Genomic DNA, 23522 nt, shown 5'->3' on the forward strand with positions numbered 1-23522 from the left:
AGAAACAAGGCAAAATCTACAATGGTAAATTATTGAAAAGAGTATTGAAATCACCAGCTAATAATAATAAAAATAATATTGAGATCATCAATTAATATTAATTTGGCAAAACTCCCTCCTTCCCTGCCGTCGTCAACTCCTCCTCTGTTTGTTTCATTTGGTGGTCAACTGAAGTTGAGATGGGTAGTAGGAAAAATCTGACGACAAGCAACCACCTCCGTCATGTTGAATCAATGCGGATCCTGCCCTCTGGTGCTGGCAGGATACCCGAGCTCAAGGCTGTTATACTCGGCGAGTCTCTTGCTTCTGAGGAGAACGATCTCATCTTTCCCAGCCAAGAGTTCTCTAGCCAGGCTCTAATCCCATCTCCTCACAAGGTATGTACTACCTCTTTCATTCTTATTATTTTTTTATAATAATAATAATAAGTTATGATTGTAGTACTTGGAGATGTACAAACGGTCAGTTGAAGATCCCGCTGCCTTTTGGTCTGAGATCGCCGCTTCTCATTTCTATTGGAAAACCAAATGGCCTCAACACCAGGTCTACTCTGAAAACCTTGACGTCACAAAAGGCACCGTCACCATCCAGTGGTTCAAGGGCGGCATCACCAACATCTGCTATAACTGCTTGGATGCAAATATCAATTCCGGCCACGCGGACAAAGTCGCCCTCTACTGGGAAGGAAACGACCCTGGTACCGATGCCTCGTTGACTTATTCACAACTTCTTCACAGAGTCTGCCAGGTTTTACATCTCCTCCTTTTTTTACTTTGCCATTTCCTTCTTGCATTTTGATCCTTTCCTCTCACAGCTTGCAAATTTCTTCAAAGACAATGGCGTTCAGAAGGGCGATACCGTCATTATCTACTTACCCATGATCATGGAACTGCCTATCACAATGCTCGCATGTGCTCGCATCGGTGCACTTCACTCGGTACTGCTCAAAAACACCTACTATTAACATGAATATCTAGAAGATATTACTAACACTGATTCGTGTTTGATTTTCAGGTTGTTTTTGCTGGTTACTCTGCAGAGTCGCTTCACCAAAGAGTTATGGACTGCAAACCAAAGATTGTGGTAACTTCTAATGCAGTTATGAGAGGGAAAAAAGTAATAGATCTCAAAGGCATTGTTGATGCTGCTCTTTTAGAATCATCTCAAAATGGAGTATCTGTAGGTGGGAACTTGTTCATATTCTCATCACATGCGTGGCTTATCAAATATATCATTTTTGTAGCTGATGTTTTCTGAATACGTATATTTACCATTTACTTTCTCTCATGTCACAAATAGATTTATGCTTGACTTATCAAAACGAGTCGGTTATGACGAGGGAATCTACTAAATGGCAAACGGGAAGAGATGTTTGGTGGCAGGTATGTGGTTTTATCCCTTCATATTATTAGTTATCATATGATCATGTGCATTAAATTTTTAGACTTTTAGTAAATGCCTAAAGGGTTGCAATTTTTCAGGATGTTGTTCCTAAATACTCTACTACATGTGATGTGGAGTGGGTTGATGCAGAGGATCCACTTTTTCTACTTTATACCAGTGGAAGCACCGGAAAGCCTAAGGTATTTAAGTAACATAAAATCTATAAAAATGTTTGTTTTTTTAAATTAGTGGTTAGGTTTTCTAACGAACTATGTTGATGCATTTGATAGGGTGTTCTGCATACTACAGGAGGATACATGATTTACACTGCAACAACATTCAAATATGCATTCGACTACAAAGATTCTGATATATACTGGTAAATCTTCATTTCTAGAGACTTACTTTATTCTAATTTTTGGGAAAATATGGCAGATAAACATGTTTTTCAAGTTACATAGTTTGATTGATATATTTCAACATCCAGTAATCATATCAGATCCTAGATTTCTTATTAATTTTTATTCAAATTACTAAACATAAATCATCTATTGTTCTTCCTTTAGTTCCCTTGTCTCAGAGTTTACTTTTTATGTTAACAAGTTAATCATAACTCGAAGAGAATGACGTAACAAATTTATAATTTTTGAACAGTAAACATTTAACTGATAAGTTTTGTTGTTTCAGGGTGTGTTTATATAGTTTGTTTTTTCTGGATATATAGGTGTACGGCTGACTGTGGTTGGATTACTGGACACAGTTATGTAACTTATGGACCTCTACTTAATGGAGCAACAGTTGTACTTTATGAAGGGGTAAAACAATTTGTATTTATATTTTTCAGATAACTAAAGGTTATGCGTTCAAGGTTACCTATCTATACCTAATAAATAACTATCCACTGCCATGTGTCACAATAAGTAACCTACATTTTCCCGGCCCTCTTGCAATATATAACTTTACAACTTGCAAAATTAGAGAAACTTTGTTCTCGTTAATATTTTATTTATTCAACCCTTGTAATGCGTGGGTTTCTAATCTAGTAATCTAATAAAATGATTTCTATCATCTTACAATCCTTTTTATCAAGGACATTTCGTTTTTCTGTCATTATAATTTAGCTGTGAAGGTTAAAAAGTAAAATTATTTATCATCTATTAAGAAGTTGAGATCTTTTGTGCTATTTTTGGGGCATATGTTCATGCCTGTGATTTAATACAAAAATTGATGTGACAGCATTTTTCTAAATGGTACCCGCAGGTTCCTAATTATCCAGATTCTGGACGCTGCTGGGAAATTGTTGACAAGTACAAGGTTACATTATTCTACACTGCTCCTACTCTGGTGCGGTCTCTTATGCGTGATGGAGATGAGGCAAGCAACCGTCTTATCTTTCTTATATTTGTTGTATTTGAAATGCCTTCTTTTAATAATATATTTTTTACTCAATGCAGTATGTTACTCGTCATTCCCGTAAATCTTTACGGGTCCTTGGTAGTGTAGGCGAGCCAATTAACCCAAGTGCATGGAGGTTCTTCATTTGTTCACCCTTTATTTTTCAAGAGGACGATGAATTATTATTATATGTTGTATCTCATGAAAATTCTTTTATTGACTTTACAGATGGTTTTTCAATGTAGTTGGAGATTCAAGGTGTCCCATATCAGATACCTGGTGGCAAACAGAGACTGGAGGTTTCATGGTACACACTAGTTAATCATTATTTTAACTTTTGTTTATTTTATGATCTAATGCCACCTGTTGCCTCCAGATTACTCCCTTACCTGGCGCGTGGCCACAAAAACCTGGTTCTGCGACTTTCCCATTTTTTGGGGTTCAGGTAATTTACTGAGTTGCATCTGTTCACCAATCGTTATCGACTTTCTTCATAAAAAAAATATAAATGCAGCCTGTGATAGTGGATGAAAAGGGAAATGAAATTGATGGAGAGTGTAGTGGCTATTTATGTATTAAAGGCTCATGGCCCGGGGCATTTAGGACGCTCTATGGCGATCATGATAGATATGAAACAACTTATTTCAAGGTGTTCCCAGGCTATTATTTTAGTGGTGACGGTTGCAGTAGGTAAATAACGTGTTGAGGATATCTTAAAATTTTATATGCTCAATGAAAATTAATTTATGTCGAATGTTGAATTGTTCCAGGGACAAGGATGGATATCATTGGCTCACAGGGAGAGTTGATGATGTAATTAATGTCAGGTATGTTCAACAAGGTTTACTGTTAGAACCTAAAAAAATTAGACTGAAGAAGGTAAACCAAGGCCTAAGACTAGTCAAATTGCCAACTCAGACGTGTCTAATTTAGCAATTGGAACCAAGCTCTTACTTTACATCCCATTGCAAATTTACCTTTTACTGCCGAAATTCATAATGTGTAATATGTGAACAGTGGACACCGTATTGGTACTGCAGAAGTTGAGTCAGCTCTAGTTTCACACCCCCAATGTGCTGAAGCAGCTGTTGTTGGTGTTGAACATGAGGTAGCTTCTTCTTTTTTATCTTGGTTTGAGTGTTATTTACAATCATTATTTGTGATATGTGTTTGTGTTGTTAGGTGAAAGGGCAGGGAATATATGCATTTGTTACTCTGGTGGAGGGTGTTCCATACAGTGAAGATCTTCGCAAAAGCCTTGTGCTTGTTGTTCGAAACCAAGTAAGTTTTTATTCGTTTTTCCTTACAAAATTTCAACCTCTTCTTTTAGATGCCTATAATAAGTTAATTTGTGTATCAGATTGGAGCATTTGCAGCACCTGACAAAATTCATTGGGCGCCCAGTCTTCCAAAGACAAGAAGTGGAAAGATAATGAGGAGAATTCTGAGGAAAATAGCCTCTAGACAGCTAGATGAACTTGGGGATATAAGCACGCTTGCAGATCCAAGTGTCGTTGATCAGCTTATCGCTCTTGCTGATTCCTAAACATCAGGTTTTATTTACGTCTTTTCTCAGGAAATAAGTGGTGAACGGATTGTATAAATTTTTCATGGACTATAGTGGTTTCTACTATACTAACATGACCCTTTTTAAAGAGGGAACCATATCTTTGTTTTCTTTGTTTTTCTTCCTTCTTTAGTAATTGAATTCATTGTGAAATTTTATATCATCTCTTGTTTCCGGGTAGTATTTTTGAGCCTTGATCTAAGCTACATCATATAAAAAAGACCATTAGAAGGTGATCTTGATCCGAGGCCGAAGCCTCAGGATCACCCTCCGATATGACTATCCTCATTGGTATATATATGTGATGTTAGAGTATGTAGAATGTTGGCCGGATTAGGAGCCAACCCTTTATTAACCCAGGCCCAGATGCTAAGCCAGATTAAAAAATGTCACCATACTCTTGAAAGATTTGCAATGGTGACTGCTGGTTAAGTGGCTAATGAAAGGAAAAGGATTTTTTAATAACTAAAATGAGGCATTGTGATTGTCATTTTCAGTATAGTATAGAATACTGCATTTTAAAGGAGTTGTATAAATATGATTCACATGATACATTAGTAAAACTGTATAAGCTGTTATTAATACCACAAGTATAGTTAACTGTATATATTCAAAGTCTAATTTGACTGAAACTTAAGCTCAGAAAAGTGTAATGTGGCTGTCAGCTAGATGCCCACATGGCAACACATTTAAGCACTGCTTTCCTCCTGCCTTGCCTTAAGTACCAGCTCTTCCGTGGTGGTGCCAATGATCTCATTTGCACGTTTAAGACCAGCACAGTAATACCTTCCAATTTGATCCTAAATTAAGAAAACTCAAAATCTTATATTAAGTCACGTTTTTTTTTTTACAAAACCAGTTTTAAGTAGAGAACCAGATAGGCACTTGTACATTGGTGTTTTTAAGATATAATGGGGGAGAGAAAGGTGGTTACATAATTGTCGTATGTGTCATAGTTATAGCAATAGGTACAAGTGTTTATGCGGTTCTCATAGTTCACCTAAAAGCGGTTCCCACTTCATCTGATCCAAGAAAGTGAAATTTTGGGTTTTTTTAATCTGACCTTCGATATAATACCCAGTTTTTCTAATTTACTGACTGCATCATCCACATCAAAGTTGCATTTCTCACCAAACTCGTCCTTTATTAAATCCTCACATTTTTGGTCTAGTTCCTATAATGCATAAATATAAATAATTAACTAAGTGTTAAATTTGTACATATGGTTTGATAAATACATAATAACTACCTTTAAAGTTGTTTTCCCCTGTTCCATTAGTATAAAGAAACAAATGATCACCTCCTTAACCTGAATATGATTAAGTTAGCCTAATTAATAATTGCATAATCCAAAATTTAAATCTTACTTCTTGTTGAATGACATCATCACACAAATGAAGAAGAGTGCCTCTTCCACTATCCAGTTGTTTGTTATACATAAATTGGGTGATCAAGTTCTGATATGTGTCCATATTTGCCTGGAACCTGCATTCCCAGATTTTTGGTAACAAAAATGAAAATACGGTATATATATATATGCATATCTAAAAGACGACGACTCACGTAAAGTATACTTTGGCACAGTAACCAACTACTGTAGAGGCAACTGCAATGATCACCCAAAAGTCAGCTTTAGGGGTCTCAATTGAGCCCGTAGCAGCTGCCTGCAGAAAATGTAAATATTTCAAAAATTAAGAATAAAAAAGAGAGAAAATAATGATGTAAATGAACAACTGACTGACCAGACCGAAGATGGCAGTTGCAAGAAATTTCACCCAATCCATAGGGGTCAAACTGGGATTTTTCTTCTCGGGCTGTTAAGCGAATACGTCACTAGTCAAACTTGAAAAAAAAAGTCAAATCAAAGAGAGCAAGCAAACTTACCAAAACTATTTCCATATCTGCCATTGGGTTTTTTTTTAAATGCTTCACATAGATTCCTCTTTCCTTGTTTGCCTTGCTGCCTGCTAGCCTGTATGAATCATTCATCATATTAAATTAAATAGTAAATATCATGTGTATTTACTTACCATCAAATGAATGGTACCTGTAAACAACAATTATCCTGTCAAATGTAGGCTCTTGGATGGTAATCTTACTAGCCAAATTCTGTAAACTGGTAGAATCATGTATGTATATATTAGCTAATGACATGTCTAGCTAGCAACAACCAAAAATAAAGATATAATTTACAACCTCAAGTCCATTTTTTCAATCCGGATTCGCTCAACATACAAGTCATCCTGAAATTCTTCATCAGTAATTTCATCATCCTTCTTAGGCGTTACAGCAGCACTAATTTTCTTAGGAAAAAACTTCTCTAGCCTGCAACACAATAGCAGGTCTTATAATTATCTTTGAGGTTAAACTGTAAGAAAACAAACTTACCGAGTTATTCTCATGATCCATGCCCATATGCGTGCAATGATCATGTCTACCTTCTCCATGATAAAGTAATCAGTTGTACGATCAATTCCAATGCCACGTTTAAAGATTATATACTGCAAACAAAAAAGACGTATTCGTTACTTATTTATATATTACAACACTCCAATGTTGCAAAGCTACCTTATCTGCAAAGTCAGGAAGGTTATCTTGTGGATGCTCTTTAAAGTACCTCTTTAATAAGTTTTTATCAAGCTACAATAAAAACAAAGCTAGGTTAATGTTAATAAACACAATTAAATAAATACAAACGACCAGATTGAAGGGCATACCTTTGATTCATCGACCGAGATAGGAAGATTGAGAAGATATTGGCCTGATTGTGCCACCTCAATCTCCTCATTAGTAGTAATCTTAAAATTGCTCTTTTCTAGGACCTTAAACAAATAGGTGAGGAAGTTCTGTTCAAGATTATCGATCTCCTGTGAGGATAAATTCTGCTGCGCCAGCTTCTGAGCCCCATAGACGGGATCAAACAGCGCGTATAGTTGCTGAAAGTAAGTAACGACACCAGCAGATAAGTGCATGTTGGCGAGAGAAAGAAGAGAAAATGAAGAATTACCATAAGGTCTTCAAACTGAAGAAAATACCACGCTCGAATCATGTACTCGACTCGTTTGCAGAGCTTCAAGAAGTCTGCCCTGTCAGCAGTTTGTTCTGCAAATCACTTGCAATAAAAAAGTGATGTAGAAACATGAAATTGAATAACATAAAGAGGGGTGATTGGTGATCATATCATTCAAGATTTGATACAAGAAAGACATGCATACATACATATACACGTAAATTAATGAAATGAAATGGGATTACTAACCAATGAGGTTAGCCAAAGCCATGATGAGCCTTGGCTTCAAAACTGGAATGACTGATTCTCGTTCCAATCGGATCACTTCTTTGTTTTCTTGGTATTTGGTGAGACTTGCCATCGCCATTCCAATTCAATTCAATTCATCTATCCAACAATAAAACAACAGATCAAATGAAACGTAGATGGGCTTTAATTAATGGACAGCTAAATGAAATCATAAATGTAACCAGTTTTACATGCATGTATTTATATATTTTTAACGTAATTTAAGATTTTAAGGTAGGAAAAAAAAGGGGGGGGGGGGGGTAAATTGGAAATAAATAATCCTAACTTTTGTGTATTGACACATAGTAATCAAAACTTCAAAAATCACTACCAGCGGTCCCAACTTTAAACTATTTTTGTCTCGGTAAACCTCCGTTAAAAAAACACTTAACGTCGTTAAGTTTTTCCCTAGTTTCAAACTGATGTTTTAAGGCTTTTGATTGGAAGAACAATACGATTCGACCGATGTAAAATTAGCCAAGTCAAGTTTGAACCAAAATTTAAACTAATTTTTTATGTAAAAGGAATCGGTGACATCAAGCGGGAATTTAATGAACGTTAATATATACATATTCTCATGGTTTTTCGTTACGACATTAACACATATAAACGCACATCTTGAGATATATATATCATATCTTATTTCTTTTCAATTTGCTTTGGTGTCCGATTATGGAACACCCTTAACCATAACTGTCAGTTTGTTAATTAATTAACATTAACCATAATCGTCAATTAATCTCGATTATATGCTAATTTGGTTGAGGTTTGTTCACCCTAGGGTAATGGAGTACATGTTTGTTAATTAGTTTCTTTCATAAGAGATGAAGAGAAGTGGTTTAAAAAATAAAAAAAGACCTTATTTATTTTAATTTTTCTTTGGACAATTAAGAGAAGAAAAATGTAGGAATATAAAAATAGAAAAGAAAAAGAAGTAAGGATAAAAGGGAAGGGAAGGGAAGGTGAGGTGATCTAAGAAGCAATCAGAAAGAGGAAGTGATGGGTGTAGCGAAGCTGTTGCTTCTCCCGCCACTCAATCTCAATCCCAAACTCCACCCTTCAATATCTATATCTTCTTCTCTCAATCGTCAACAACCATGGAAACGGAAGCCAATTATCTCCGCATCTCTGCTTCACTTAACTACTTGTGCTGCTGTTCATAGTCCTGTGTTTGTACTCGCAGATACCGCCGCCGTTGGCTATTCCACCGCCAGCTACTACACCTCCCTCGGTTTGTTCGTCATCTCCGTACCCGGACTCTGGTCTCTCATCAAGCGCTCTGTCAAATCCAAGGTTCTATTCGATTCTATTCTATTCTATACTCAATTTCTCATCAGATATAATGTCTGGCTCTTCAGGTTGTTAAGAAGACCTTTGTGGAAGATGCAATTGAAGGAAATAATAATAATAATAAGACACCTAACCAGGTGGCCGGAGAAATCCTCTCATTCTTCACGCGTAACAACTTCTCCGTCCTCGATAGAGGAGAGACTATCACGTAACCATCATATATATTTGATTCAATGTATGCAATTAGTTACTTTATAATAGTTTGTTGCAACAGATTCGAAGGCCAGATGGTTCCAAGCAGAGGCCAAGCGGCACTCCTCACCTTCTGCACGTGTATCAGCTTGGCTAGTGTAGCCCTCGTGCTTACCATCACCCTCCCTGACGTCGGTAACAATTGGTTTGCCCTCACACTTTTCAGCCCACTCGCGTAACTAACTCTTTCTTTCTTTCCTTCCTTCCTTCAATTAATCAATATTCATGTGCCAGTTCTAAATAATAGTTATGTCTGCAACAGAGGGGCGTATTACTGGAAGCGGGCGTCAAGAAAAGAGCAGATTAAGGTGAGGATGACGGTGGCTGAAGACGGGACGCTGTCTGAGATAACCGTTCAAGGAGACGACCAGCAGGTTGACCAGATGAGAAAGGAGCTCAAGCTGAGTGAGAAAGGCATGGTTTACATCAAAGGCATCTTCGAGAGATAATATATCAATCAATTCCTTTTGATTTTTGTATTACTACACTAAAAAAGTGGCTTAATAGTTAATAGGACAATACAAATTTGCCTCTTTATACTTTACATGCATGACACAATGGCTTTTGGGTAATATGCTCTTAGAATGTGTATCCATCTTGATCAACATTGGTCTCTAAATGTTCACTTACTAGGGCATGCCCTGGACCATCATTGGCTGATCTGAAAGTTTCAACCATTATGAATACTGTTGTTTGGTTCATTTTTCGTTTTCTTGATATCCGCTTAGTGAAAGTTTAATCAAAGCAAGCTTAAACATGTTTAGTACTATGTTGAAGTTTGCTTCATAAATAATACAGAGTCTAAGTTTGCTATGCTCACAAGCCTAAAAAGTCTTACTATATATTCATTAGTACTTTACATTTCATCCAAGCACAAGTCAAGTGCAAGCTTACAAACGTTACAAGCCAATCTCAAGCTTTAAAATAAAGCTTGAGATATGCAGAATCCAAGCTTGTACAATTGCTCACAAGCTAAGTTCAAGTTTTGGGAAATAGAACCCAACTCGAGCTTAGGCAATACGAATAATCATTTTGATAAGTAAGGTGTCAGAAGTTAAAACCTAGATACTACATAAAACATCCAAACTCATATTCTATCGCCATTGAATCACCACAAAGAGTTGAAAACATAAATCCAAACAAGATTTTGCATAGCGTTATCTAAAGTATCATCAACATCATTTCAAATGAGGCAAGCAACTTGTTCTCATCCAAGAAGGTGTAAGTCGGGACCTCCAAAGTATAAGGGGGCGGGCACCTGTCAAGAGAAAATATGCAAAAGCACGTTTGGTTTGGGCGAATAGCGCTACGATTATACTATCTTTGAAGTAGGGTTTTTGATGGCAGCTTCTGTTGGTGGAACTAATTTGTCCTCAAACTTTGGTGATATTGAGTTTGAAGCAAATCCTGCAATGAATAAAATAGATGGAATGGAATGAAGGGAATATCTTATTTGAACTATCCAATTAATTAATGAACAGATGCAGTAGTTACAAATGGCTGAATTAGGGCTCAGCATATGTTTATTACGAGGAAAAAGAATATAATTAATTTCAGATTTGGATAATTACCTCTAGAGATAATAATAATAATAATAATAATAATAATAATAATAATAATAATAATAATAATAATAATAATGGGATGAATATCGGAGATGGTCGTCGACGGAGGTGTGCCTCCATGGGGATGAATAAGAAGAAGATGTCAGGAGAGAAGACAGTCTCCTGCTTCCGCCTCGAAGCATCCTCTTCTCTTCTTCTTCTTCTGTTTGTTTCTCACTCTCTAGTCCAGGGTTCCTTCTTTACACCCACATCGCGTTTGTATATGCCATCTATCATTTTTTATACATTCTAAACTATAGGTTAGTTGCCCTAGTAACACACGGGTTAAAATAAGTAATTATTTTTAAAAAATAACATAATGTGAAATACAAAAAAAAATGTATCACATATATAAATATATATTATACAATAAAAAAATTACACATTACGCAATTTAGAAATAAAAAGTTGTTAGAAAATTCATAAATTATAAATTATTTCTTTATTATTTTTTATATTAAAATTTAGTTGTAAATGACTACTTTAATAAATCAACACGTGGACCAAAACTCATTTTAATCTTAAACTGTTTTGACATTAACAATGTTTGATACTTTAACCGGTTAAAGAAACTCACCCGTTTCGTATTGGTTACTTAAAAAATTTAATATTAATAACTAATGCAATATATTTTATATTAAAAAAATTAACATATTTATGATGATATTAATTATTTTAAATTAGGATGAAATTATTAAAAATTGAAAATGTAATATTAAAAAAAGAAATGTATTTAATAATGAGAGAGATGAGGGAAAACTTTGTAAGGATCAACATAGTGATGACATGTAGCATTAAAAAGCTTTATTTATTAAATAGTATAGATAAGGGTAACTGAAAATAAGAAACGATTTTTTTTTAAATTTTAGATTCAAATTCAAGAATCATTGACGAATTCCCAGTCAACAAATATCTCATTGTTTTAAAACGTTCATTATTTTTTATACGATGTATTTAAAAAAAATCATCCTAATAATAAACGTTTTCTTATCTTTAATATGAGTATCATATTGTTATTAAAAAATTTAAAAATTTAGTGGTTTTTTATATATATTGTGTTATAGATCATAGACATTGTATTTTTTTCTTTATTGTGTTTTATCCAAATTGTTTTTTCCACTAATTTTTTCATTGGTTATACAAATGTGTTTTACATTGTGTTTTTATAATTGTGTTTTTTTCATAGTATGTTTTCAATTGTGTTTTCTTAATTGTGTTTTCTCCGGTGACTTTTTCCGATGACCTTTTCCCGTGATTGTTTTTCGGTAGCTTTTCAGTGTTTTTTCGGCGAAATTTCTCAGAGATTGTTTACCGGTGACTTTCCGATGACTTTTCGGGTGGGCGGTGGGTGAAGGTGGTGGTGGCGGTGGGCGATGGAGTGATTGTGGTTGTAGAAGATGAGTGTAGATGTAAGTGGGTTTTGAGATTAATGTAATTGCCTTTTTGAAATTAAATTAAGTGAGTTTTCAATATTAAAATAGTGGACAAAAATATTCTTATTCCTAGCCTTCATAAGAAAATCAAACTTCTTTTTAAACCTAACTCTTCTAAATAACTCAATTTTTAAATAGTATTATTATTTTTTAGAGTAATTACCAATGATTTAAATATGTCATTCATACAATTTTTTTCAAATAGAGTCACTAAATTTTTAAATCAAGCCTCATTTGATTTTTGTGCATCTAGAAAGCAATGGAGGCAAGGGCGGATCTAGGTATTTCGGACGAGTTCATGGGAACCCACTGAGTTTTGAAATTTATATGGAATACCTATATACATTATAAAAATGAACCCACATGTATTTTTAGAATGAACATATAAACAATATGCAACTCTGGCTTAGTGGTAAACACCCTTCTTTGAATCAAGTAAACCTGGGTTCGAAACCTCTTAGCAGCTAACTTGGTTAATTTAATTCTCTTTTTGCTGGTTCGAAGCTTGTTTGTTAGTTTTATTCCTTTTCCTTTTTTTTCTTCTGTTAATTTATTTCTTTTTCGTTCTTTCTTTCTTTCCTTTATTCTTTTTAACCAGTTTACTATTCCAGCTTCATGTGTTATTTTTTTTTAAATTTTTCTAACCTTTTTTAAGCTTAGTTGTTTACAAATCGCTAACAACAGGACATAACACAACTGTCTTCCACCTTCGTGCGCCTCCTTCCTAGTCTCCACCCTTGTCTTCAGATTCCTATAATTCAGTCTTTACATTAAGGTCATTATATTTTGATGTTTTGCTTCGAGTATTTTTGGTTTCTTTATTGAAATCAGAATTAAAATGAATGATTATGTCAAAATTTGTTAGTTGAATTAGACAACTAGTGTATAAATTTGATTAGTAGACATTTTTAATATTAAAAGATATTTCCAAATTGAACCATAAAAATTCTATCATCATATTTAAGTAGAGAACAAGTGTATTAGTTTTTTAACTTAAAAGACAATCATATATTTTTATGTATGTTTTTGTTTTTATGACAATGTTTGTTTTTTTGTTAATTTATCGTATTTTTATAATGTAACGAACTTTATATGACCCGAACCGTTGAATCGACTCAAACCTACCCGAAAAATTTTATGCCCGGTTGTACAAAACTAAAGCATCTAAAAACAGTGTGTCACACCCCAACCAAAGGCGGCGAAACATGCCTGGGAGCAACGTGATTGGACAAATTCACAAGACACTATGAAAGTGACAATATTTAATCAACTCATTTTATTTCATAAAATCAACAAACAACACATCTTGTTCATACAAAACAAATTTAATACAAGTAAACATATATATATATATATATATATATATATATATATATATATATATATATTGTTCGTTTTGCTAATATCCTAATAGTCTTGGCAACGTTTTTCGTCAAGTCCGCAAGTCAACAAAAGTCAAACCTGTAACATTGCATAAACTAAAGTTTGTCAACACAAAGGTTGGTGAACAATTTCATGGTTTTTGAACAATATGTATATAATAAGAAATGCCACAATCTTGTATACAAAACAATAAATAAAAGCAACAATTTGGATAATAATGAGATCGCTAACACATTAGCGACACCTGTCATAAGAGAATACTAGATGGTTCAGGATTTTTTATATGAGGTCGTTAATAAGAATACATTAACGGCACCGTGTATAAGAGAATACCAAAGAGATTCGGATTTCATGAGGACGTTAATAAGAATACATTAACGGCACCGTGCTATAAGAGAATACCAGATAGTTCACGGATTTATAAATCAACCAACCAAAAGCGGTAAACACATAAGCATGTAAGCATAGAACACCAAATCGAGCATTTATTTAAGTAAAGTATACAATAAAGTTTGTGGTTTACGACTCAGGTATAAAACATTTAGATTGAAATAAGTATGCAATATCACCCCCAAAACGAAAGATGGAGAACGGGGAAATGAAAGTACTCACATTCAAGTATAAAACTTGGTCGGTAAAAGACGGGAAAACGGAAGGACGAGTCTAACGAGCAACGTCTAAATAAAAGTAAAAGCCTTGAAGTAGTAAGGTTGTTTTAGGAAACTTTTAAAATAAAAGATAAGGAATGTAAACAATTAAAGTTTAAAGTTTAAAAAGTAAATGTTTAAGAAATTTTGATAGTAACCTTTTAAAAATGTAAGTTTGCTCGAAACCGGGTTAAAGTATCTAACCTTAATATTTACTCAGCCTATGTTAAGTAATAAGGAGTGTAAAAATGCAAAAATGCAAGTCCCTTTGGAATAAAGATACTAAAACGGGTTTTAACGAGTATTCGTGTTGTTGGTTCAAACTTTGTTATGAGATCAAGTTGGATCCAACATTTTCAAGTACTTAAGAAAATAATTAAAATCAGTTTGTAAAGTATTCTTAAAGAAATATACAAGTCTTGATAGCTAAAAACACACTTGTGGGTCTTAAGCGAGTGAAAATCGATTTAGTTTGGTTTGATTTGGTTTCCATCTCACAATTAGTTCATAGACGGTTTCCACATGCCCAAATATCAAAGAACTTGTATAATAATTTATAAATGATGAAACTTAAGTTTTACAACCTAAAAGTTAACAATAAAGTCTTTAAACGAAAGTTCGGTTTGGTTCGGTTTCCATCTCACTATAAGTTCATAGATGGTTTCCACATGCCCAAATACCAAAGAACTTGTAAAAATGATTTTAGAAACTTAAATCTAACACTAAACATGTTTAAACAAGTATTTAACAAAAAAAACTAGTAAACAAGTTCGGTTTACGGTCTAGAGCTATTCACGGTTAAAACGAGGCTAGACTCTTTGAACCCTTAACCATGGAACTTGTAAATATAATAAACAAACTAAAATGAGCAGAAGTTAGTCATGGTTAGTATGTGCAAACAAGTTATATAAGTGTCTATATATCAAGAACACGAAGTCCTCCATGAAGCCTTGCCTTACAAGGTCCGAAACCTCACCGACCGGAATCGGGGAAGTAACTACTAAGAATATGAAGAACAACCTTTGAATCTTAAGAATTGAAAGAGAATTTGGAGTAAAGATGATGTGAGAGCAAGTATGAATGAAGGAAAGGGTCTTGATAATAGGGGATAAGGTTGAGAGGATAAGCAAGAAGTATAATGGGTAGAAAATTCGAAGTGGGTAAAGTGATATAAACCACATACAATGACAAACAAATATACTTGCAGACCTGAGGCCACCACGCGTGACCCCCTGTCCCTTAGTGGCCGCGCGGCGCGGCGCCTCTTAGGGGTGGGGTTGGTCAGCTCGTCTTGCGTGGTTCGTTACACGTCCCAGAAGTTCGTTTTTGATGCAATTTGCTCGTTTTAAAGGCGTTTTCGAATCCCTAAAAGGGGATTTTCAAATTGAACATGTGGGAATGATTTAGTAACATAAAGTCCAATATTTTATACGTTTAAAATGTTCCGGATATAAATCGGGTCGGTTTAAATGATAAACGAATGCGCAAGCTAATACAAATAGGACCCGTAATTGACGAATGTCACAATATCCCCAAATTTCGGTTCACATTTCTATCGTTTTTCTGCCATCACTCTCGGGTCTGAGTTATCGCACGCACTTACTATGGCTTCCATACGGGGATCTCGATAATTAAGTGTGCACCTATAATTATTTAGATCGTCGTATGGTTCACATGGTTCGTCCCATTGTTTGGTTTAAAAGACATATTTATTTTGAAATCTCAAACATTAGAAACGTACATTAATCTGTTGAATTTTACACATATTGATAAAACAATACCAATGGTTGGAAATTTTGGGTTGACTCTTTAAATAAGTTGGAAAATGTAATAAATAATTAAAACAATCAAATCTTAAAATATAAACCAAGGTGAAAATATTAATATGTTTTAAATAAGTAAAGACGATCAAATAATATAAAATTTTAGGGTAAACAATATGAAATGAGATTTGAAGTCAAATGTCCTCAATGTGAAAGAATAAGTAAATTATTAAAATCCGTGGTTGAGAGTCGGGTCACTAAATTAGTATAAAAATCCGATAAGTGAAATTTTAATAATAAGAACTCCGATAGAAGGAAATGAGAAATCCAATAAATGAAACGAGAATCCAAAGAGTGAAAATGAAAAAATCCGATAGGTGTAAATGAGAAAACCAAAAAGTGAGTACATGCACGTCGGGGTAAACAACGTTACAATTAATAATAGCGTAATGAGTTTCATACGTGAACAAACTTGAGGATATAAGTAATTGAGAATACGATTACGTAGAATGTAATAACATGAGAATGATGTGAGTTTCTTGGGGTGACGAATACGTGTATCAACATAAATAAAATAGCATTTGATTAAGAATCAAACCAATCAATGAAATGTGATAAACCGTGAATACGACCAATATTGTGAAACCATTTATATAATCATTATTATAATAACGGTTTCTAATAGTGCCAAAACTTGCTGACAACCACACATAGGCCGCTTAAAAGCTCAAATGAAACGATGTAGAATAATGCAAAGAATCGTGTCCTCTTAAAAAGCATGAATGCTCAAATATGAATAACATAGTTATGAAAATATCGCTAAAAATACAGACGAATTTTTTTTTGCGAAATTGAGGCTTTGAAAGTATTGCGAAAATTGTTATTGAATAGTTTGCATTCGGTCACGAAGATCAAAACACAAAATGAAATCTCATTTTCATAATATTGTCATCGAAACATCTCATCAAATGAAAAGAAATCGTTAAAATCAGTGAGACTCGAATGAGCGACGAAACATGTAAATCGTGTACCATATACTCTTGAATATAGTAGAATGAAATTGAAAATGAAGTCTTAAATAAGGCCGTTTAATCGTTTCCAAGAAAAAAAATGTATATAATAACAATGCATCGTGATAACGCGTAGCTAGAGAAACATTTTGATCATTATCAAATATAAATCTAGTAAGCCAAATTGTTAAAGGAATTTGTATACATAAGGTTGTGATTATAATAACTCATGAAAGAATTGATGCTTGTGATAATAAGAAGGTAATAATTTGCATAAATCGTTATCGAACGAAAATTTGTGTAATAATATAAAATATTTATAAATGCGTCCCAAAAGATTTGTAAAGCCATGATCGTCGCGTTTATGAAAAATGATGAATATTGTAAATTTGTTATTGAATAAACCTCGCGTAAAACATTCAAAATGAATCCTCGTACTTATAAAGTCTTTATGAGATTTATCACCTTAGGTGACAATATTTATAATTCTTGAAATCACCCATATAATTGTTTAATAATCTTTGAAAGCAAATCCTCATAATCGAATTGTTGTCATGACAATATTATATATATATATATATATATATATATATATATTTAAAGATGATTTATAAAATATGAGCATGACACGTAAACCATTATTTTTTGTAAGAGTTTATAATTTAAAAGTGATTATTTGAACACATGAGGTTGTTATAAATACACTAGTTGTATATATGTATATATATATATGAAATGTTTTAAGGAAAAATGAAACTCGCGTGCATACGGAGGGGTTTTAGGCTTCGAATGGTGAATGGTTTGGAAATATGGTGAAGAGTGAGTGTATTTCGGTTGTCTTGCGTAGTTGGGTTTTCTTGAGTTGGATTGATGGGGTTCGTTGAGTTTAGGTCGTTTGAGTGGGTTAGGCTTAGATGATTTGTGTGAGTGATGGTTGGGCTATTTAGGTGAGGTTTTGCTTATTTGAGTTCGAGTTAAGTTGTCGGGTTGGATAAGTCGTCCTTGACTAGTTTGGATTGAATTTGGTCTATACATGTGTTTGCAAGGAGTGTTTGGGTTACTATTTTAATATAAACTCTATGGTTGGGTGGAAACAGTGTGGTGACATGGTTTGTGATTTGACATAGCAAGGGTCGAATGATCGAGTCATAGTTGGGTAAGCTTTGGTTTGTATATGTCCAAGGCATTTGTGGGTGTGTTTGTTGGTGTTCTTGAAGTATTTGGATAGTGAGTTTGATAGGTTTTCATGGCGTAAAAGTGCCGGTATTTAGGGCTTTTTGTTGAGTTGAATTTGTACATCTTGGATTTACTTGGGGTTTGAGTTGGTGAGGGTATAACCTTGGTATGTTAGGTTTCGTTCATATTGGGGAAAGATTTGAGTGCGTGGGAAAACTTTTGTAGTGTAAGGATGGTTGGTTTAAGGTGGTAGCTCGAGATGGAATACGAGTGTTTAGAAGCTTGGTTGTGTTTCGGGTAATTTTGACTAATAATAAGTATTAAATTAAAAATATCATAATCTATAACTAATGATTGAAACATTTATGAAATTTTGATAATTATAATTACAAGTTATTATGTATAAAATAAAATATTGAGATTCAAGCTTGTGAATCATACAATTTTTGCTAAATGTTTTTCCACTAAATTGAGAGTTGTTACGACACGTCGGGTTGGCTTAAGTTGAACATAATTTACGAGGGAATTTTGAATCAAACAAGCCCGTGTAACGTAAATAGTTTTCTTGAAATGCTTAAAATTAAGTAGTGGAAAAATATCATAGTAACTATGATAACAAGGTTTGTGTTTTAAGGTTTATTGCAAAAATAAAGTTGATTGTCATGAGGAAGTTAAATGAATTTTTATGAGGGTAAAAATAATCTCTTGCTTATGAGGAAGTTAAATGTAAAAAAGAATAAGTGAATTAAATGCCGAAAATCGTTATGAAGGTATCCATATGAATGATGAATGTCGTTTTGGGAATAAAAATTTGCAATGAAAACTTTTACCAAGTCCATTATTTAATATCATATAACGAAAATATCGTGGTAAATTAAAATGACCGGCATTGTAAATCGAGAAATCGATATAAATGATTTTTGTCTTTAGAAAAGAATTCTATGAAGTTTTGCATGAGGATTTCAAGAAAGTTACAAGCTATAAGTTTGCGAATTTCTTGAAAAATCAAAGCGAAACTACCATAAGAAATTTAAGACGAGGGAAATTGTATGATGCAAAATTTTATTGGTGAGAATTTATAATGAACCAAGGTTTGCATAATGAAAGTTGTTATGAAGATTTGGGAAATAAAAGTTCCACCATGAGTATTATATAATATAGTGTAATTTAAAATATTGTGAGAAGTTTAAATAATAAATATGGCGAAATGATAGTTCAAAATAAATGAAATCGTTATAAAAATAATTTTTTTTATAAAATTCTGTACAAAGACCATAAAGACAATTTAAAATTTATATAATGGGAAATTTACTTGAAATTTAAGGTATAATTTATCATAAAACATTTTTAATATGATGAAATTCATATAATAAGAATTTTGTTCATAAATAGTCTTAATGAAAATAGATGGTATATGAAAATCATTATAACTAGTTCAAATATATTATTATTATTTTTATTATTATTATTATTATTATTATTATTATTATTATTATTATTATTATTATTTAACTTACATTGAAGAGATAGTAATAAATGAATTTTTTTTGTAACAAAATCGTGGTGTGAAGTCCAAGTGAGAAAATTTGTATAGAAACTTTATCATGTGAACTCAAACATATTAGAATGAATCTTAATGGTCAAATAAGATTATTTAAAAGAAAATTTTGTGACGAGAGTTTATATGACAAAGTAAAAAGGAAAAATTGTTTAAATTTTTGAAATGTAAATAATGACTTAAGGTTTAAAGGCGGAAAAGTCGTGCATGAACCACCATGACTTGATATCTTCGACACTAAAAACCTCTTTTTACAAAGAAATACCATGTTGGAGTCTAAACATGTGCACGTACCACAGCTTTTTTTTCATGTTTTCGACTCAAATAACAATAATGATAAATCAATAAATCGGAATACGACGTCATGTCAAAACGCTAGTCCGCGTATCACCGATGGCTCTATTATTTTAACACCGAAAATTTGGATGGCGACCGGAACGCTCGCATTCGACAACTTAAAGTGGTCGTCTCATATGAGACAATTTTAAGGAGATTTGAAACAACGAGATCCAAGTTAAACTCGTGATCTATAAAACATAATAAAATCAAATGTTTTGTGGTAAGGTAAGGATACCTTAAATTATTATGAAAGCGCATGTATGTGTATATTTATCATTTTATGAAATAAATAAGTACATAAATAAACAAGTGTAATGAACAATCAAGTAGGCTAAACACGTGTATATATATATATATTGTTCGTTTTGCTAATATCCTAATAGTCTTGGTAACGTTTTACGTCAAGTCCTCAAGTCAACAAAAGTCAAACCTGTAACATTGCATAAAATAAAGTTTGTCAACACAAAGGTTGGTGAGCAATTTCATGGTTTTTGAGCAATATGTATATAATAAGAAATGCCACAATCTTGTATACAAAACAATAAATAAAAGCAACAATTTGGATAATAATGATATCGCTAACACATTAGCGACACCTGTCATAAGAGAATACCCGATGGTTCAAGATTTTTATATGAGGTCGTTGATAAGAATACATTAACGGCACCGTGCTATAAGAGAATACCAGATAGTTCACGGATTTATGAATCAACCAACCAAAAGCGGTAAACATATAAGCATGTAAGCATAGAACACCAAATCGAGCATTTATTTAAGTAAAGTATACAATAAAGTTTGTGGTTTACGACTCAAGTATAAAACATTTAGATTGAAATAAGTATGCAATATCACCCCCAAAACGAAAGATGGAGAACGGGGAAATGAAAGTACTCACATTCAAGTATAAAACTTGGTCGGTAAAAGACGGGAAAACGGAAGGGCGAGTCTAACGAGCAAGGCCTCAATAAAAGTAAAAGCCTTGAAATAGTAAGGTTTTTTAGGAAACTTTTAAAATAAAAGATAAGGAATGTAAACAATTAAAGTTTATGGTTTAAAAAGTAACTGTTTAAGAAATTTTGATAGTAACCCTTTAAAAATGTAAGTTTGCTCGAAACCGGGTTAAAGTATCTAACCTTAATATTTACTCAGCCTATGTTAAGTAATAAGGTGGGTAAAAATGCAAAAATGCAAGTCCCTTTGGAATGAGGATACTAAAACGAGTTTTAACGAGTATTCGTGTTGTTGGTTCAAACTTTGTTATGAGATCAAGTTGGATCCAACATTTCCAAGTACTTTAAGAAAATATTTAAAATTAGTTTGTAAAGTATTCTTAAAGATATATACAAGTCTTGATAGCTAAAAACAAACTTGTGGGTCTTAAGCGAGTGAAAATCGATTTAGTTTGGTTTGGTTCGGTTTCCATCTCACAATAAGTTCATAGACGGTTTCCACATGCCCAAATATCAAAGAACTTGTATAATAATTTATAAATGATGAAACTTAAGTTTTACAACCAAAAAGTTAACAATAAAATCTTTAAACGAAAGTTCGGTTTGATTCGGTTTCCATTTCACAATAAGTTCATAGATGGTTTCCACATGCCCAAATATTTAAGAACTTGTAAAAATGATTTTAGAAAATTAAATCTAACATTAAACATGTTTAAACAAGTATTTAATAAAAAAACTAGTATACACGTTTAGTTTACGGTCTAAAGCTATTTACGGTTAAACCGAGGCTAGACTCTTTGAACCCTTAACCATGGAACTTGTAAATATAATAAACAAACTAAAATGAGCAGAAGTTAGTCATGGTTAGTATGTGCAAACAAGTTATATAAGTGTGTATATATCAAGAACAAGAAGTCCTCCATGAAGCCTTGCCTTACAAGGTCCGAAACCTCACCGACCGGAATCGGGGAAGTAACTACCAAAGGTAACAAGGGGTGTGTATTATATATATGTTGTTCCACCATATCTAAGTGTTAGTTAGACTATATGAACAAGTTAGAATGAAAGATTATGGTTAGTTTGACTTGAGAAGTCAACTACTAAGAATATGAAGAACAACCTTTGAATCTTAAGAATTGAAAGAAAATTTGGAGTAAAGATGAAGTGAGAGCAAGTATGAATGAAGGAAAGGGTCTTGATAATAGGGGATAAGGTTGAGAGGTTAAGCAAGAAGTATAATGGGTAGAAAATTCGGATTGGGTAAAGTGATATAAACCACACACAATAACAAACAAATATACTTGCAAACCTGAGACCGCCACGCGTGACCCCCTGCCCCTTGGTGGCTGCGTGGCGCGGCGCCCCCTAGGGGTGGGGTTGGTCAGCTTGTCTTGCGTGGTTAGTTACGCGTCCCGGAAGTTCGTTTTTGATGCAATTTGCTCGTTTTAAAGGCGTTTTCGAATCCATAAAAGGGGGTTTTCAAATTGAACATGTGGGAATGATTTAGTAACATAAAGTCCAATATTTTATACGTTTTAAATGTTCGGGATATAAATCGGGTCGGTTTACATGATAAACGAATACACAAGCTAATACAAATAGGACCCGAAATTGACGAATGTCACAGTATCCCCAACTTTTTGGAAATTTCGTCCCGAAATTAAAAATAAACTCAAAGAAAAAGGTAATTAATAACGAATGTCACTTTTGGTAAAACAATTGTATGAAAAAATTTATGCAAAGAATAACGTCAAATCCTTGCATGATTGGAAAAACGCTACAAATGAGAAACATAATAAAGGCACTTATATATAGGATGTACCGGCGGCGTATCCACCATGCCCTTATCATGATTCACATTTCTATCGTTTTTCTGCCATCACTCTCGGGTCTGAGTTATCGCACGCGCTTACTATGGCTTCCATACGGGGATCTCGATAATTAAGTGTGCACCCATTATTATTTAGATCGTCGTATGGTTCACATGGTTCGTCCCATTGTGTGGTTTAAAAGACATATTTATTTTGAAATCTCAAACATTAAAAACGTACATAAATCTGTTGAATTTTACACATATTGATAAAACAATACCAGCGGTTGGAAATTTTGGGGTTGACTTTTTAAATTAGTTGGAAAATGTAATAAATAATTATAACAATCAAATCTTAAAATATAAACCAAGGTGAAAATATCAATATGTTTTAAATAAGTAAAGACGATCAAATAATATAAAATTTTAGGGTAAACAATATGAAATGAGATTTGAAGTCAAATGTCCTCAATTTGAAAGAATAAGTAAATTATTAAAATCCGTGGTTGAGATTCGGGTCACTAAATTAGTATAAAAATCCGATCAGTTAAATTTTAATAATAAGAACTCCGTTAGAAGGAAACGAGAAATCCAATAAATGAAACGAGAATCCAAAGAGTGAAAATGAAAAAATCCGATAGGTGTAAATAAGAAACCCAAAAAG

General features: G+C 33.4%; 3 protein-coding genes across 3 annotated transcripts; 2 read left to right on the forward strand and 1 right to left on the reverse strand.

Moving 5' to 3' along the window:
* The first annotated feature begins 126 nt into the window (after nt 1-126).
* LOC143608485 (acetyl-coenzyme A synthetase, chloroplastic/glyoxysomal-like) lies at nt 127-4455 on the forward strand. Its single transcript, XM_077083509.1, has 17 exons — nt 127-377; nt 442-747; nt 815-937; nt 1015-1183; nt 1300-1382; nt 1482-1583; nt 1674-1762; nt 2108-2198; nt 2644-2757; nt 2838-2914; nt 3007-3085; nt 3155-3223; nt 3293-3468; nt 3549-3605; nt 3796-3886; nt 3961-4059; nt 4139-4455. The coding sequence occupies exons 1-17, from the start codon at nt 180-182 to the stop codon at nt 4322-4324; spliced, it is 2109 nt and encodes a 702-aa protein (XP_076939624.1). The 5' UTR covers nt 127-179; the 3' UTR covers nt 4325-4455.
* Nucleotides 4456-5776: 1321 nt separating this feature from the next.
* Nucleotides 5777-7722, reverse strand: LOC143608489 (uncharacterized). Its single transcript, XM_077083511.1, has 11 exons — nt 7605-7722; nt 7353-7447; nt 7063-7281; nt 6914-6985; nt 6734-6846; nt 6581-6670; nt 6393-6461; nt 6230-6317; nt 6088-6159; nt 5920-6009; nt 5777-5830 (listed from the first exon to the last, which is right to left on the reverse strand). Exons 1-11 carry the CDS (start codon nt 7720-7722, stop codon nt 5777-5779), a joined length of 1080 nt encoding a protein of 359 aa, XP_076939626.1.
* An 893-nt stretch (nt 7723-8615) lies between these two features.
* On the forward strand, nt 8616-9729 carry LOC143608473 (protein COFACTOR ASSEMBLY OF COMPLEX C SUBUNIT B CCB1, chloroplastic-like). The gene is made up of 4 exons (XM_077083501.1): nt 8616-8936; nt 9002-9141; nt 9208-9360; nt 9448-9729. The coding sequence occupies exons 1-4, from the start codon at nt 8643-8645 to the stop codon at nt 9632-9634; spliced, it is 774 nt and encodes a 257-aa protein (XP_076939616.1). The 5' UTR covers nt 8616-8642; the 3' UTR covers nt 9635-9729.
* Nucleotides 9730-23522: the final 13793 nt, after the last annotated feature.

This window comes from Bidens hawaiensis, unplaced genomic scaffold (genome assembly GCF_021521415.1).
Source record: "Bidens hawaiensis isolate Kalapana, Puna unplaced genomic scaffold, B.hawaiensis_p1.1 tig00419376_1, whole genome shotgun sequence".
Lineage (NCBI taxonomy): Eukaryota > Viridiplantae > Streptophyta > Magnoliopsida > Asterales > Asteraceae > Bidens > Bidens hawaiensis.

Coding starts and splice junctions, on each gene's coding strand:
- LOC143608485 (XM_077083509.1), top strand. CDS start 180: ATGGGTAGTAGGAAAAATCTGACGACAAGCAACCACCTCCGTCATGTT. Junction 1,184..1,299: donor TCAAAATGGAGTATCTGTAG/GTGGGAACTTGT, acceptor TGTCACAAATAG/ATTTATGCTTGACTTATCAA. Junction 2,915..3,006: donor ATTAACCCAAGTGCATGGAG/GTTCTTCATTTG, acceptor TTGACTTTACAG/ATGGTTTTTCAATGTAGTTG.
- LOC143608489 (XM_077083511.1), bottom strand. CDS start 7,722: ATGGCGATGGCAAGTCTCACCAAATACCAAGAAAACAAAGAAGTGATC. Junction 6,160..6,229: donor CAGATATGGAAATAGTTTTG/GTAAGTTTGCTT, acceptor TTCGCTTAACAG/CCCGAGAAGAAAAATCCCAG. Junction 5,831..5,919: donor TAGTTGGTTACTGTGCCAAA/GTATACTTTACG, acceptor CTGGGAATGCAG/GTTCCAGGCAAATATGGACA.
- LOC143608473 (XM_077083501.1), top strand. CDS start 8,643: ATGGGTGTAGCGAAGCTGTTGCTTCTCCCGCCACTCAATCTCAATCCC. Junction 8,937..9,001: donor AGCGCTCTGTCAAATCCAAG/GTTCTATTCGAT, acceptor CTGGCTCTTCAG/GTTGTTAAGAAGACCTTTGT. Junction 9,142..9,207: donor GATAGAGGAGAGACTATCAC/GTAACCATCATA, acceptor TTGTTGCAACAG/ATTCGAAGGCCAGATGGTTC.